Consider the following 15295-nt stretch of genomic DNA (forward strand, 5'->3'; position numbering starts at 1 on the left):
CGCGAGCCGAGGCTGTCCCGTGCCCGCTGGGACAGAGGAGTCCCCGTGAGTACCTGTAGTCCTGAAACAATGAGCAGCATCCGGGAACGAGGCATGCAGGGGGCCGCTGTCTGGTGTGACTCTGACCTGGACTGGGCCTGTGTGTGAGACCCTGCCTGTGCCATGGGCATTTGGTGCCACCCAGGGGGAGAGGCTGGGACTCGGGGCGCTGGGGGTGGAGCCCCCAAGGCCGGGGCTGCTGTCCATCTCTGCTGGTCTCCTTCCTGCCTTCCAGATCAGGATATGAATACTCTGTGACAGGAAGGGGTGAGACTAGGCTCCTGTGCTGCCATCTGGAGCTCCAGCCACCACTGACCTTCAACCTCCCAGACCTGTAAGAAGGGAGCAGGACCCCTCTGGGTGCCGTCCTCCCCCTGTACCAGGTGTTCCGTGACATACTGGGCAGTGTCAGTGGTGGTGGTGGTGGGGGCACTCTCTCCAAACCCGGAGTGGGGGGGGCAGGGGCAGGTCCCCCAGCGGTCTATGGGCCCTGGGCAGCGAGGTTGAGAGCAGATGCACAGACGTGGTGTTGAGGGGGGTGGGGGGTGTCCACTCAGATGACTGTTTCCTGAGTCAAGTCGCCCATTCTCAGGCCTTCATCCTAGCTCCAGGTAATGGCAGGTGCGACAGGGCGGTGGTCAGCAATAAACAAGACAACGTCTGGAGGCACCTGGCAAAATGTTCTTATTTCTTTTGGGTCCATGATGCCCAAAGATGGGGGCTTAAGAGAAGCTATTTCGCTCGCAAGAAATTGTCAGTATTTTATGATTAAGGCCAAGGCGCATATGTAATTTGAAAAAGGATGCATTCGTAGGGATTTTAAAGCTGAAGTAAGAGCAGGGGTCAAGGCTAAGCCCTGCTAAGGCCTGGTGCTCCTCCGCCAGTAGGGCGGCCGCGGGTGGGGGCGGGGGGGAGGGCCAGAGCCGCGATCCCGCGCTCACTCGCCAACCTTCACTCTGCCCCGCAAAGCGCGCCCCACCCGGCCCCTGCATCCCGGCCCCCAGCCCCACGCCCTCTGCCCCGGGCCCCCTGCACCCCGACTCCCGACCCCTCGCCACCGCCCCCTGCACCCAGACCCCCGGCCCGGCCCCGGGACCGTACCCGCTGGTCTGCTCGGCACCTGCGCCCCCACGCGGGGCAGCTCTGTGCGCAGGCGCACACGTGCCTCCAGCACCAGCGCAGTGATGTCATCCGCGGATGTGCTTATGCAAAACAGGTGCGAGGCGCGGGCAGGGTCGCCGCCCTGGTAGGGGCGGTCCGGGGCGGGGCCGGCACCGAGGCCCGCCTAGGGTGGCAGGGGCGGGGTGGGGCCGGCGAGCAGGGCCGGGAGCGGGAGCGGGAGCCTGGAGGCAGGAGGACATGAGCACTGTGGACCTTGCCCGCGTGGGCGCGTGTGTCCTGAAGCACGCGGTGACCGGCGAGGTGAGGCCCGACCAGCGCAGGGCGGTGGGTGGGCTCCTGCACCTGCCCGTGCACCCTGGCGTTGGGTGGCGGGGGTGCCCGGGAGGGTGGTGGCGCTGGGGGCCGCACAGCCCCGGGCGCGGACCGGCGTGGGCGGTGGTCCAGGGCGCCCCTCCGCACCCCGTGCAGGCCGTGGAGCTGCGGACTCTGTGGCTGGAACAGGCGTGCGTGGTGGCCGGCCTGCGGCGCTTCGGCTGCTCAGTGTGTCGCTGGATCGCCCGGGACCTCAGCAGCCTCAGGGGGCTCCTGGACCAGCACGGCGTGCGCCTGGTGGGCGTGGGCCCCGAGGTCTTGGGCGTGCAGGAGTTCCTGGACGGTGGCTACTTCGCAGGAGGTGCCCGGCGTCCCCCCTCTCCTCTCACTGTAACCCGCCAGCCACCCTGAGACCCTGGGCCAAGCTGGGCGCATCCACCATCCCCTCTTTGCCCCACCCTGACCCTTCCCTCTCTGGATCTCCAGTCATCTCTCCTGGGGTCTCCACCTGTTGCCCTCAGTGCATTCTCCCAGCCAGGATGTCGCTCCCATGTGCAGGTGGCAGGACCCAGGGGTGATGCTGGCCTCGGATCAGCACCACAGGTCTTGCCCAGGGGCCTGAAGGAGTAGCTGGGACAAGGTTGCAACTTGCCCCCACACTCCCACTGTGCTAGCCCCTCTCCCCGGTACCCAGAAGAGGCCCTCACAGACCCCTGGGCCCAGTGGCAGAGTCCAGGGGAGTCCCACTGCTCCCTTTCCCTGTTACCTCTGGGCCTCCATCCCCTCCAACAGTGGGCACACTCTGTTCTCTCCTCCTTGTCCTGTGGGGTGGCAAACAAGGGGAGACAGGGCTGGATGCAGGAGGGGGCGCCAGGGGAGGATGGGCCTGAGGACACACACTCATGGCCTTTGCTTCCTAGAGCTTTACCTGGATGAGAGCAAGCAGTTCTACAGGGAGCTGGGCTTCAAGCGGTGAGCATGGGGGCGTCTGCTGCTTCTTCCTCCTGTCCCTGCTGCCTCTTCCTGGGCACAGGCTCTGCCCGCATCCACTGCCCAGCCATCCCTCTGCAGGGCTCTCTCCCAGGTGCTGTCTGTTATGACTGTGGGTTAGGCTTCTCGCCCAAGACCTATCCCCAGCAGGCTGTGGAGGGGCCAGGAGCCTAGTGCCCCAGTCAGGGGCCATAGCGCCCCATCTGGAGCCTGTATGGTACATCGGCTTGCTGCCTGGCCTGAGTAAGGTACCAGCTGAGCCAAATCCCTGGCTCACCCAGCTTGGGGTCCAGTTCACACACCCCAAATCTTCTGTGGGGCCCAGGCCTACTGGAGCCCAAACTGGAGCCAGGCTGGGGGTTTTGAGCACAGCGCAGCCACAGAGTAGCCTTGTCCCCAGTGGCCCTGGATGGGCCACCTAACCTCTCTCTTCCCCGCCCCTGGAGCCCCGAGGCTCGGCTGGCCCACAGCAAGCACCCCGTAGACAGGACGGTTACAGCCTGTTCCCATGTGGACACGGGGTGTCACCCCTTCCTTCCCTGCCTGGCTCCAGCTCCCAGAAAGTACTCTGGGGACGTCCGTGGCCTGAGGGTGAGGGACAGAGATGGGAGGGGAGCAGCCCCCCACCCCCCCACCTGGCGGGCCCCCAGGCCACACAGCAGAGGGAAGGTCCCCTGGAGGGTCCTGGCAGGACCTGCAGGTGACACAGAGCTGCCCCCTGGAAGTGCTGCTGGATGAATGAGCCAGTGGGGCCTGAGGCACATCTCAGGCCCGGGAGTGTCCATTATGGCAACGTGGCCGCACAACCACTGCTGGACTCCCCTGTTCAGTGATTTCTCTGTAAAATGGTTTCCAGTGACCATGTGGAATGAGAAAGGGCCAGCAGTCCTTTGTGTTGCTGATGCCAAGTAGGGCACACCGTGGTGCCCATGCAGGGTGGGGGCATCCCTGGGGTTTGCGGGGGCCTCGTGTGGGCTCCCAAGGCCCTGGGTCCCACCTGCCCTCTCCCTACATGGGAGGCTGGGCTGGTCATCCTGGGGACAGTGGTCAGGGGTGGACCTCGCTTCTGAGCGCTGGGAGGCTTTGGCCCACAGGTCTGGGGGCAGTCCCCACTCCAGTCCCGGAACTTCACCCCTGCCTGTGTCCTTCCTTGGCACCCGGGCTGTCCCCCTCAGTGTCTCCTGGCAACGGGATTAGGTAGTGACCCCAGGGTACTGGTGCCAAGGTCAGGACAGGGAAGGGGCTCCAGGTCAACCTGGGCTGGGCGACCAGCTCTACAGGAACCTTGGGGTGGAGGGTGCTGAGGGACAGGGGAGAGGCCAGGAGAACTTGTGCAGCCAGCACTGCGGGCTCCCTCAGTGAGGCAGGAGGAACTGTGCCTCCCCACCCCCACCCCCACCCCCGCTGAGGTCCCGCCTCCTGCCTCTGCATCCCTCTCCCCTTGCCTTGCACTTCTGCATCTGGTCACCTCCTGCCCTCTGCACAGCCAGCCCTGCAGCCCTCTCCCCACAGCCAGTGTGGGCTCCTGGCCCCAGGCAGGGCAGCTGGGCCACAGCAAAGGCAGTTTATTTTGGAGACTGAGCTGAGGACAAGCTCTAGAACAATAAGCCTCCTCATTGGGCCATGGACAGTTTCTTTCCCTTTCCATTTAGAGAAGTCAGGTCCTGGGCTGAGTGCAAGCTCAACCTGCTGGCAGGGGTCCAGTGCACGTTCCCCAGTCCTCTGCTGGGGAGAAGAATTCCCTGGCTGGGCTGGTTGCTGGCTTGGTTGCCTGGTGGCCTCTGAGTCCCTGCTGAGAGGAGGCAAAGCCTGCTTGTGTGGACTGCTCTGCACATCCTGTGGAGGCTGGGAGCAGGCAAAGGGGCTATGTCTTCACAGAAAAGCCAGAGCCTGGCCAAGACAGCTGTGTCTTCGCAGGTACAACAGCTTGAGCATCTTGCCGGCTGCCCTGGGAAAGCCTGTGCGCGATGTGGCCCTCAAGGTTGGTGATGGCCAACGCTGGGTGAGACCTGGGGCAGGGGTTGGGGCGGGGGGCTTCCCTCTAGGGTTGACCTGGACCTGCCTTCTTCCCTCTAGGCCAAAGCTGTTGGCATCCACGGGAACCTGTCTGGGGACCTGCTGCAGTGTGGGGGGCTACTGGTGGTTACCAAAGGTGGGCTGGGGAAGGGACGTCAGGGGCCAGTGCCTGGTTGCTTGGGGTGCCAAGGTCACATCTGCAGGTGGGGAGGTCTTGCTGAACTTGGTGGTGTGTCCTGACCCTCTCCTCCTCATGTGATTTGTTGGTCTTTCAAGTCTTCTCTGTGGGGTGGCCCAGTTCTTGGTGTTGGCTTAGCTGGGTAGGGTCACTGGTCTGAGTAGTCAGGTGGAGTCATAGACCACCAGGGCTGTCCCCCTCCTCCCAGCATGCAGGTGTACCCTGACCACCTTCCCACTGCTGTAGGTGGTGACAAAGTGTTGCTACACTTTGTCCAGAACTCGCCAGGCGACTATGTCCCCCGGGAGAGCATCTTGCAGGCCCTGGGCATCTCAGCGGAAGGCTGTGCCAGTGAGTCGCCCCAGGTGAGCTTGGGCCTGGGGAGGACACTGCCTGCTAAGAACTGCCCACTGGGCACACCCCACCTCCCTGGGCTGAGCGCTGGGGGTGGACAGGTGTCAGGTTGGACCTTGCAGGCGTTAGGTGATTTTTGTGTTCATGGCAGCCCAGGATGTCACTGTCACCCCAATGTATAGAGGGACAATGGGCTGAGAGCCGTGGGGAACCGGGGCAGGGTGGCTAGTTGGGTTGGCACAGCAGGGCCCTCCTCAGAGGGCAGAAGGGCCACCTGTCCTCTCAGCCTTGGGAGGGCCAGCATGACCAGGTGACCAGAGCCAGCATTGGTGTGGTCATGGTGCTGCCCTCCTGTGACTGAATGGAGGGTAGTGTCCAGGATTTGGGACCCAGGCCTCTGGTGGGTGGGAGCAGCTGCCCTTGAGTGTGGCCGGCCTGATGGGGCCTCTGCACAGTGTGATGGACAGGTGTGCACAAGGTGAGCCCCCTGAGGTGTCTGAGGATCTGGAAGGCATCTGCTGCCCCAGGCCTGCTGGGAGTTGGCTGTGAAGAATCTCTCCAGAATCTCTGGACTGGAGCATGAAGCTCTGCTGAGTCCCGGGGTGGCACTGAGCATTAAACTATGTTTCTTCATTGGCTCTGAGTTCTGTGTCTTCGGCCACCCCGTCTCTGTTACTGTTGTTTTCCCCCTGACCAGCTGGGCAGTTAGGGGTCTGCAGGCTGCCCTGGGAGGGGGTAGGGGAGTGCTGGAAATGTGCCTGCCGCCTCCCTGGTGACCTCAGGCCTGTGGCACAGGAGAGTCAGGGGTCCGAGGGTGGGATTGGGAACTCCCCAGGCGATAGCCCAGCATGGAAGGGTCAGGCTCAGTGCTCCTGTCCACTGGGCTTCCAGGGAGGAGATGGTCTCCATCAAAGCTGCTGGAGCAAGGTGGACAGTGGGACTCGGGGAGAGGAAGGACCTCCACAGAGGACATTTGTCATTTGTACTCTGCTGGTGGTGGTGGCTGGCCCCAGGAGTCTTGGCCCAGCTGGTTCATCCAGCTGCCCTAGTACCGTTCCTTGGGGGTGCAGCAAGAATGTGGAACCTAATGTGTCCAGAGTGGAACCTGTCCCGCCCCTCATCAGGGGCTCCCCAGTCTGGGTGGGTTCAGATGACTGTTGCAGCACCTCCCCTGTCTCCCCCCTCTCCCATCTGGGCCTGGGTGACCACAGTGGCCTCCTAGCTGGCCCCCAAGCTTCCTCCCTACATTCAGTCCTTCCCTCAGGGGTCATTTAAAAACTCAGGGCAGGTGACAATGTCCCTTTGCAGTTTAACTCCTCCATTGGCCCCAGTTACATAAAACCCAAAGTCTAAATTCTGAGCTATGGCTCCCTAGTCCCCTTGGCCCACCTCACCACCTCAGCCAGCTCCTGAGTCAGTGGCCCCTCCTCTCACCTGAATGGGTGGTCCCAGAGGACCAGTATCTGGGGGCATCCTGGTCACTGCAGTGCCCCCAGCACTGAGACCCTGGAGTCACGCATCAAGAGTGGACCTCCCTCTACAGAGTGCCCTGCTGTTTCCCCACCTGGCTGCTGTTTTGCCCAAGGACACCAGCAGCCAGTGGGCAGAGCCAGCGCTGACTGCCCTGGGCACGGCCACCCCCTGCCCCTGGGGCCCCTCCTAAACAGACAAGGCCACTGACTTCTTTGAAGCGTTTATTTAGCTCAAGTCTGAAGCTTGTGGACAGCTGACAAGGACACTTTGGAGAGTGGGTGCAGACAGTTAAACACGTCTACAGGGCTGGGGCGCCGAGGGCACCAGGTGGCCCCGCTCAACCGGGGTGCCGCGGCTGCACTCCAGGCGGTGCGGGGTGGGATGCGTGCTGGCCTGGCCCGCTGCTCCAGCTGCACACAGAAGGGACACCTGGCCTCCCTGCAGCCGGTGCGCGTGGACCATGGCAGAGTGGCTTGCCCGTGGCTACCAGACACGGCATCGCTGCTGCGGGTGCATCGGGCTGCCCTGGGCACAGTGGAAGGCCTCCGAGAAGGCCGCCAGGTTCTGCAGCGAGCCCAGCACCCTGCGGGCAACCGGGACCCTGAGTCAGCTTGCTGGGCATGGGGTGGGGTAGGGGCTTGCCCACGGGGAGGCAGGGGCCACTTGCCTGTACTTCAGGGGGCTATGGACGTCGGTCTTGATGGACTGTATGGCAAACTCAGGCCGGTAGGACCCACACCACACCTGTGGGCACAAGAGGGGCATGGCTGCAGGACTGGGGGAGGGGCAAGCCTGGGGAATGGGACAGAGGAATAAGGGGGGCCCTGAGGGGACCCAGGTAGGGGTGGGGTGGCCCTGGGGTGGCAGGGACGGGCGTGTGGTCTCATTTCTTTCTAGGCACAAGGGAGTCAGGTCTGTCCCAGGCTTCCCCTTCTCGGGCAGGGGAGGCAAGCTCCAGCTCCAGCTGAACCCTCCCCTGACTCCGTTCCCACCCCCTGGCATCCTTTCTCTCTGGGAAGCTTTCCAGGCCAGTAAGTTCTGGTTTGCACACTGGAGGCTCCAGGGACGTGAGTAGAGGCAGGTGGGGTGGGGCCTCTGACTCCTACCTGGGCATAGTTGATAAAGAACAGCTGGTTGTAGGTCAGTCCCAGCCCTGGCAGCTGCTGGTCCTTGCCGCCTTCTGCCATCCACTTGAGGTAAGCCTGTAGGTGCCAAACAGGTGCTGGGCACAGGCCTGGCCTCGCTCCCAAGGCCACGCCAGCCCATGGGGACTCCAGGGTCCTCAGGACCGGGAGAGTGGAAGTCTGGCTCCCGGCCTACTCCTGGTAGAGGTCCTGCCTCTGTGGCCTCAGGCCCTTTGAGCATTGCAGGGCTGGCCCCCCCCTACCTGAATCCGCCCAGTGGTCATCTCAGTGCCCCGCTGGCTGGGCTGGGTTGGGGCTCCCTGCTCAGACAGACTGCTGCACAGCGCCCGGCTGCAAGGAGCTCCTGGGGCTGGGGCCTGAGGCTACGGGTGTCGGGGCACCACTGAGGCCGTTGGGTACATTGCGAATGTCACTGTCTCCCTTGGAGATGGACAATGGCTCCCCCAGAGGTGGGAGGCTCAGCTAAGGTCAGGATTAAGTGTGGGCAGGATGGCAGTGTGCACCCACCTGCAGCCACACCGGCTCCCCCAGGGCCCTGCTGCCCCTGGGACACACGGAGAAGGGTTCCAGGGTATGCCTCGCTGCAGTGCCTGTCCTGGGGGCCCCTGCCTGGACCCACCTTGTATGCCTGCCGCACCCCTCCGTTGTCGGCGATGTTTTCCCCGAGTGTGCTGAACCCGTTCACCTGCACACAGGACCCGGGATGGCTGGGCAGCCCGGGGCTCCCCACCCCCGACCGCGTCCAGGAGTTGGGGAAGGCCAGGGCTGGGGGAGCGGGTCCCCGGAGGCGGCAGGGGCACTCACGTTTTGGTTGTCTGCCAGGTCCCAGGAGTAGTTCCCGTACTGGTGGACCATGCACTCCGACTGCTCCCGGAAGTGCTGGGCCGAGAAATTGCTCCACCAATCCAGCATGTTCCCATCCTTGTCAAAGTTACGGCCTGGGCAGGCACAGGTGGGCTGCCCACTCGGCCTCCCGCCTGCCACAGCCAGCCTCCCGCGGTCCCCCCAGAAGCCAGTATCTAGAGCTCTTGTGGGAGCAGGGAGTGTGGGCCCTGAAGGGTGTCGCCGCTTGATGGGCTGGCACGATGTCGGAGGGCTGCTGGGAGGGGGGCTTGGGTGGTCTAGCAGCACCCCCGAGGGGAGGGTCCAGGGTTTCCAGGCTCAGAACCCCCAAGGTACGGTGGTGTAATGACCCTTGGGGTGATGTCCAGACCCTCTGAACCCCAGGTAAGGGGGGCACACGAGGCTGCCCTCAGAAGGTCCCAGTGGTCAAGCCCTGTAGGAAAGCAGCCTCCCTGGGTTGCAGCTGGAGCCCTGGGCATGGTCATAGGCCACTAGGACCGGGCAGGGGTCCCCATCCCATAGGTGGAGGTGGGAATGTCAGGTCAGCACATCTCTGGACTGGAGGAGATGTGCTGGCTGCCCCAGAATGACACCAGGTCAGGCTCCAGGCCAGGTCCTGGAGCTTCAGAGGTACACAGGATATAGCGTCGCTGTGTCCATGTCACAGGCTCAGGAAGGAGAGTGGCCAGCAAATGGCTCACTCGAGCCCTTGCGTCCTCTCTTCCATGGCTCTACCTAGAGCAAGAGGCCTGTCTGGGGCCACGCCAGCCCTTCAGAGCTGCTCTGCCACCATAGGTTCCCTGGGCACCTGGCAAATCCTTCCCATGCCTGGGCCTCCATATCCCTACCTGCATCATGAAGGGGTTGGATGGACAGCCCCATAGCCCCTGTCCCTCTGTCCCCTGTTGGGACCAGCACTCAGTGGAGAGGGGAATGTGGGCATGTGACCTGCCAGCCTCATGCTGACCCTTCACAGGGCTTCCCTACCGTTGTCGTCAAAGCCGTGGGTGATCTCATGCCCAATCACCATCCCAATGCCCCCGAAGTTCAAGGCCTGAGGCTGATGTTTGCTGAAGAATGGAGGCTGTAGGATCCCAGCAGGGAACACTGCTCGGGGGGGACATGGGACATGGTGGGGATGGGCTGTGAGTGAGTGTCCAGGGAGGCAGGGCTCTGACCAACACCCCCTCAAGTTCAAGGCCTGAGGCTGATGTTTGCTGAAGAAAGGAGGCTGTAGGATCCCAGCGGGGAACACTGTTCAGGGGACATGGGGCACTGTGGGGATGGCAGGGCTCTGACTCCCCCCCACCTCCCCCACCCCCTTCCAGCTGAGATGCGCAAGGCCAGGCCCAGCAGATCCAAGCTCTTCCCACCATCCTCTGCTGCCTCTGGGACAGGGCTCTGTGGCCCCACAGCTCCCAGAGCAGAGGACTGGCCCCACAGGTGGGGTGACGGTAGAGGCCCCCAGGAGGAAGGGGTGGGGGCTGCTGGGGGCTGGGGTCAGTCACAGAGAGGGTGAACGTACCTATTTGGTTTCGGTTCGGGGAGTAGAATGCATTAACCACGGCCGCCCCAATGATCCAGCTGTGATGAACGGGCAGGTCACCCAAGCCCGTGCCTGGGAGTCCTCCGTCCTGGCCCCCTGCTGGCTGAACGCGGCTCCCCTGCTTGGGGCCCCTGTCCCAGTGGCCATGCCATGAGACCTGTGCTGCCCACGGCCGGGGCAAGGTCTGGGCAGTCCCCTGACCCTGAGCCCGAAAGTGGAAGGCACGGCGGGGCTCTGAGTCCGGCCCGGTGCCCAGCCCACTGGCTCCCACCTGCCGTCCCCACTCACAGGTTCTGGTCTACTTTCTCCCGCAGCTTCTTGAGGCTCCGCTGGGCGCCAGCCTTGAGGTTCTGGAGACCGTTTTCAAAGTACTGGTCCTCCGAGAAGTTCAGCTATGAGAGAGGGGTGGTCACTGCCGGGGGTGCAGGCAGGGCAGGGCCTTGGGACTGACCAGGCTGTCTTGCACAAGGCCAGGGGCTCTGGGTGAAGATGGGGGGTGGGGGTGTCAATGCTGGCTCTGGGCATTTTTGTAACTCCCTCCCTCCCAACAGTAGCTTCCCCTCGGTAACAGGCAACTCAGGAGCCGCCGCCCTCTGCTGCAAGGTGGCTGTATCAGTGACAGTGCCACGTGCCCCAGAATTGCAGGCTGATGGTTCCCAGGGCTGGCTCAGGGGCAGGGCAGGCTGGGGTAAGGGAATAGGTGAGGCTTTTGAGGGCCCCTGGCTGGGGATGGGGCACACATTGGAGTACTCCTCGTCCAGGTGCTTGTTTCTTTCCTCCAGAATGTAGTCTGGGTACCCAATCTGCTCGCGGATGTTCATGGCCTAGGGAGGACATGGGGGCCAGTCTGTGCCTGCCCCACCACGGCAGTCCTGGCTCTGCCCCTCACTTCACTGCCATGTGGGTAAGGCGCTCAGGGATTTGGCCCCTCCTTGCAGGTTGGGGTGAGGGGGACAGATGTGGACCAGCTCAGCCCGAGGCCGAACGTGCGCCTGATGGGGCAAGGGCTGGGCAGAGCGGCTCAGCTTCCATTTGTTATGCTGGGCCAGAGGGCTATTGCTCTGAGGCTATGGCCACCCCCCACCCCTTCCCAGGGGTGCTGGGGGTCTCCCAGACTTGGCTTCTGGTCCCGCTTCTGCCCACAGCCCCTTTCTGAGCAAGCTACACCCAGCCTCGGCGTCTTCATCTCTGTGCCCCCATGCTGGGGCTGCCTTCTCCCAGCAGGAAGCCCTGACCTCAGGGCTCCGGCCACCCGCCCACCTTCTCCTGGGCCTTCTTCTTGGACTCCTCGTCCATCCAGCCCAGCTCATCCAGGGTCTCCACGAATACTGCCCGTACCTTGTCGATGAGCTCTCTGACCTGGGGGGAGTGCATGGCCCCTGTCCTGCATGACCAGCTCCGGGGTCGCTGCAGGGGTCTGGTCCAAAGCCCCGTCCCTGCTGTGGTGTTGGGGTTGGGGATGAGGAATGATCCCCACTGATACAGGGGTCCTGCCTGCTGGGCTTCCTCCTGGGTGGGCCTAGATCCTGACCACCCCTAGACTCATAGCCTATGTGACCTGTCCCTTTTCCCAGACAGGCCTGTAGGGTTGGAGGTGGGGCCTCTGGCCTCCCCATGTGATGGGGCACCGGGCAAATGTGTGCTCCCCAGAACCGCTGAGCACACACATGCTGCTGGGGGGCCCTGGGGGTTCCTACATGGGGAGCTGGGAGTCACCATGTGGGGTGTGGGGATGCATGCAGTAACCCCCCCCCACCGCGTCCCGCCACTGTAGGCCAGCGTCCCTGCGGGGAGGATGCACCTGGCCCTGGGCCATGGACCATGGGCAGGGGTGCGGAGCAGTCCCAGTGCCGAGCACCCACCGCGTCCTTGCTGTCTCCAGGGAAGGCCTCCCTGACGTAGAGGGAGCCCACAGCGCTCTCCATGTTGCTGTTGACGTAGCTAACACACTCTCGCCAGCGCACCTCTTCCACGGTTGTGCCGTACAGCGCCTGTGGCAGCCGGTCAGCCATTCATTCATTCACTCATTGCTGCATTTCCCAACATCTGCTTCCCTGTCCTCAGCCTCAGGGTGCCCAGGAGCCAGTGGGGATGGTGGTGGTGGTGGTGCACAGATTACCTCAGACTGCCCTCTGAATGCCAGCCATGGATGTGGGCAGGACCGAGAGTACAGGTGGGATGGTTGCGGGGAGGACTCCCAACACAGGCTCCGGGTTGGGCCTTTACCCCAGGGCAATGGTAGGGCCCTTTTCAGTGACAAGTGCCTCCTTGCCCCCTGTTCTTGCCACCCTGGCATGACTGTCCAGCTGGATTCTGACCTTCAGGACTCCAGCCCCATCCCATAGCACAGGCTGGAGTTGACTCTGGAGGCCCTGGGGGCCATGTCCAGCTTAGCTGCAGCCACCAGTTCTCTGGGCCCCAATTTTCCCATCACCAAGGTGGAGATGCTTGGTTAGTAGTGTCTCCAACCCAACATCCCAAAGTGGGGGTTCTGACTGGCCCCAAGCTGCTCTGCCACATTTTCCTGATGTGGTGGAGGACTCCTGCCTATCCCATTTCTCTAGTGAAGAAGCACAAAGTCTCCCTGACTCCCTCACCCCTCATCCCCTATATTTGTCCCTCAACTCTCTGCTGTAGGCATCTCCTTCTGTTGCCAATGCCCTGGTCCAACTGGTCACCCCATCTGGATGATGGCACTTGTCTCCACCCTGATTCCACGTCCCACTGATCATTGTCCCAGAACCACCCTCCATATCACATGGCTTCCCAGGGGGTCCCCTGCCTCTGCCCTGATTGACCCTACCCCCAAAGCAACCAGAGTGAACACACAAGCAGGACACCAGACTGTGGCTCCTGCTCTTAACACCCCAGTGGCTTTCACGGCACGTGGAATATGTGCTCTGCTAAGTCCCGTGATTTCTGGCCCCCATCTCTCTCCCTGAGATCAGCTCTTTCCTCCCCTTATGTGGCTCTGGGGTGGCCTTGCCTTGGGAATCTGCCCCCAGCCTCTTTGTGTCTTGGCCATTCTTGCCTCAAGGTCTCTAATGCCACCTTCGCAGAGAGAGGCTCTCCCTGTCCTGTCCCTTCCTCTTACGTCATACTTGTTGCTTTTGAAAGAGCAGATCTCCAGTTTGCCAACTGCCCCAAGAGGGCAGGTACCTTGTTAGTCTCTTTCATGGCTCTGACCCCAGTGTGAACCTTGGTCTTTGGCTCATAGTAAGTGCTCAGTGCCAAAGTCCTAGGTAAACAAATGACAGGGCAGGACAGGAGCAGCCTCTGTGCGGTCTCACTCACCTTGCGGTAGTTTGCCCGTGCATCCTTGAATCGCTGGCTCAGGCTACTAATGCGGTCCAGCACCAGGCGCCAGACCAGGTAGTTCTGCATGGTCCTGTGGGCAGGAGGCAGAGGTTGGGGTATAGGACAGGTGAGTGGTATGTACCCAGAGAGGTGATTTGGCTTATGGGTCCTTGGTCGACAAGTTCTATGCCAAGCAGGGAGCTCACTGCAAGCAAGGTGGTGGAGAAAGCCTCTAGGACAACCCCCAGATACAGCCTCTCTGTTCCTGGATGCTGGACACCTCAAGGAGGGTTCACATATCTCACTAAGGCTCTGTTGGCCACTAACATTTACCTGCTCATGCCCTTCATCCCAGAGTAAATGCTCCTTGGGGTCTTTTCCAGTGAGGAGAGTTGCAGGGGTGGGGATGGGTGTGGCAGGGATGCTGAAGCCTCTGGGGACCCTCCCTGGGCCTCACCTGGCTGAGTAGACATCGATGATTTCTTCAAGGTTCTGAAGGTAGGGGATGCCATAGACCACCACTTCTTCATCTGGCAACAGTTTGATTTTGACAGAGGACAGCACAGATTGTATGAAGAGGGTCCAGTTAAACCCCTGGGAAGGAGGGTGTGGGGAGAAAGAGGGAGAGACAGAGAGGTAGGCATAGCTCCTAGGTATCTAAGAAACTCAGCTCCCACCAAAGAATATCCAGAGAGTAAGAGAGAAGACACAGATGATCAGAATCAGGGAAAGGGTGAGTGACATTAGCCTACAGATGACAAATATTATGCCAATGTATTTAAAGACTTCAGTGTGGTGGAAAAATTCTTGAAAAAAAAATGCAACTTAGAAGAATGACCAAAGAAGAGCAAATACAGTCTTATAGATAATATATTTATATTTAAAATTATCTTTAATTTGAATTATTCCCACGTAGAAATTTCCAGACCCATCTGGTTATTCCAGTGGATGCTGACATTTAAGGAAGACATACTGCCAACCTACTCAAATTTCCCAGAGAAAAGAGAAAACTCTTCTCAATTGGATTTATGAGGCAAGAATAACTTTAATACCCAAATAAGGATATTACAAGGAAGAAGGTACATCACAGCCAACTTAGATTTATTCAAGGAATTCAAGTTTGATGTAACATTTGAAAATTGAGTCCTATAATTAATTCACCATGATAACTGGATAAAGCAGGAAAATCACATCCTAATTTTAATGGATGCAGAAAGAAAGACATTAAATAAATTTTGCCATCTGTTCATGATAAAAACGCTTAGCAAACTAGAAAATAGAAGGTAAATTCAATAATCTGATGAAGGGAATTTGCATACAACAGCAGCAACAACAGAAACAAACATGTCCACAGAAAACATAAAGAAGGTGAAATGTTTTATATTTCACTTGTTTTATGTTTTATATTTCACTATATTGCTTATATATTATTATATATATATTAATTATATATTATATATTGCAATATATATATTGCTTATATATTGCTTATAGAAACAAGTTGTCTACTATTCTGATGTTAGCACTGTGTTGAGTGTCCCTGCCAGTTCAGTAGGACAAGTAAGTGAAATAAAATCAGTAAGGGTTGGAAAGAGAAGAAATAAAACCCATTGCTCACAAAGGACATGATTTCATGTGCATAAAATCTGAAAGGACCTATAGATAACCTATCAGAACTAATATGTGCACTGAGTAAAATAGCTGTATATGAGGTCAGAATCTATGCTAGCAACAAAGAATATGAAGATACACTATGAAATGGGGCCCTTCATAACAGTATAAAAAAAAAAACCAAACGGCTAAGAATAAATCTAGTGGAAGATATATAAAACATCTTAAGGGGACGTTTCATACATTGCTGTTGGGGACAGCAACTCTACAATGATTCAGAGGAAAAGGTTTGGTGTTATCTGTTAAAGTTGAACGTAGGTGTGTTCTGTGACCTGGCCATCTCATTCCTAGGTGGATACCCAACAGCAG

The 15295-nt window shown here is 59.8% G+C and overlaps 2 protein-coding genes across 10 annotated transcripts in view; one reads left to right on the forward strand and one right to left on the reverse strand.

The window, feature by feature from the left end:
- Nucleotides 1-1182: 1182 nt before the first annotated feature.
- Nucleotides 1183-5647, forward strand: PRXL2B (peroxiredoxin like 2B). Of its 3 annotated transcripts, none has more exons than XM_026005158.2 (7): nucleotides 1183-1255; nucleotides 1630-1770; nucleotides 2394-2445; nucleotides 4381-4444; nucleotides 4540-4615; nucleotides 4904-5022; nucleotides 5467-5647. In XM_026005158.2, exons 1-7 carry the CDS (start codon nucleotides 1237-1239, stop codon nucleotides 5491-5493), a joined length of 498 nt encoding a protein of 165 aa, XP_025860943.1. In that variant the 5' UTR covers nucleotides 1183-1236; the 3' UTR covers nucleotides 5494-5647. The 3 variants fall into 3 exon arrangements, with proteins under 3 accessions (XP_025860943.1, XP_025860941.1, XP_025860942.1); XM_026005156.2 differs by lacking the exon at nucleotides 1183-1255 and adding an exon at nucleotides 1322-1461 and having other exon boundaries at nucleotides 1630-1834; XM_026005157.2 differs by lacking the exon at nucleotides 1183-1255 and adding an exon at nucleotides 1346-1461 and having other exon boundaries at nucleotides 1630-1834; nucleotides 4936-5022.
- Nucleotides 5648-6692: 1045 nt separating this feature from the next.
- Nucleotides 6693-15295, reverse strand: part of MMEL1 (membrane metalloendopeptidase like 1) — a 33876-nt gene continuing 25273 nt past the window's right edge. For 3 of the 7 annotated variants that reach the window (XM_072731066.1, XM_072731070.1, XM_072731071.1), the window contains 13 exons: nucleotides 13773-13909; nucleotides 13313-13406; nucleotides 11881-12009; nucleotides 11279-11377; nucleotides 10759-10842; nucleotides 10307-10410; nucleotides 9998-10056; nucleotides 9460-9579; nucleotides 8434-8567; nucleotides 8249-8314; nucleotides 7591-7686; nucleotides 7152-7228; nucleotides 6693-7067 (listed from right to left, as the gene is read on the reverse strand). In XM_072731066.1, coding sequence (XP_072587167.1) covers nucleotides 6968-7067; nucleotides 7152-7228; nucleotides 7591-7686; nucleotides 8249-8314; nucleotides 8434-8567; nucleotides 9460-9579; nucleotides 9998-10056; nucleotides 10307-10410; nucleotides 10759-10842; nucleotides 11279-11377; nucleotides 11881-12009; nucleotides 13313-13406; nucleotides 13773-13909 — 1299 coding nt within the window. In that variant the 3' untranslated portion in view covers nucleotides 6693-6967. Of the gene's footprint in view, nucleotides 7068-7151; nucleotides 7229-7590; nucleotides 7687-8248; nucleotides 8315-8433; nucleotides 8568-9459; nucleotides 9727-9997; nucleotides 10057-10306; nucleotides 10411-10758; nucleotides 10843-11278; nucleotides 11378-11880; nucleotides 12010-13312; nucleotides 13407-13772; nucleotides 13910-15295 lie in introns of all 7 variants that reach the window. The other 4 variants (XM_072731069.1, XM_072731067.1, XM_072731068.1 and 1 more) reach the window with 3 other exon arrangements.

Source organism: Vulpes vulpes, chromosome 12 (assembly GCF_048418805.1).
Source record: "Vulpes vulpes isolate BD-2025 chromosome 12, VulVul3, whole genome shotgun sequence".
In the NCBI taxonomy this organism is placed as follows: domain Eukaryota; kingdom Metazoa; phylum Chordata; class Mammalia; order Carnivora; family Canidae; genus Vulpes; species Vulpes vulpes.

What these genes read in the sequence shown, in the direction of transcription:
- PRXL2B (XM_026005156.2), top strand. Translation starts at nt 1,399, where the DNA reads ATGAGCACTGTGGACCTTGCCCGCGTGGGCGCGTGTGTCCTGAAGCAC. An exon ending in TGCGCGATGTGGCCCTCAAG is followed by an intron (nt 4,445 to 4,539) that starts GTTGGTGATGGC and finishes TCTTCCCTCTAG; the next exon opens with GCCAAAGCTGTTGGCATCCA. An exon ending in GTGCCAGTGAGTCGCCCCAG is followed by an intron (nt 5,023 to 5,466) that starts GTGAGCTTGGGC and finishes GCCTCTGCACAG; the next exon opens with TGTGATGGACAGGTGTGCAC.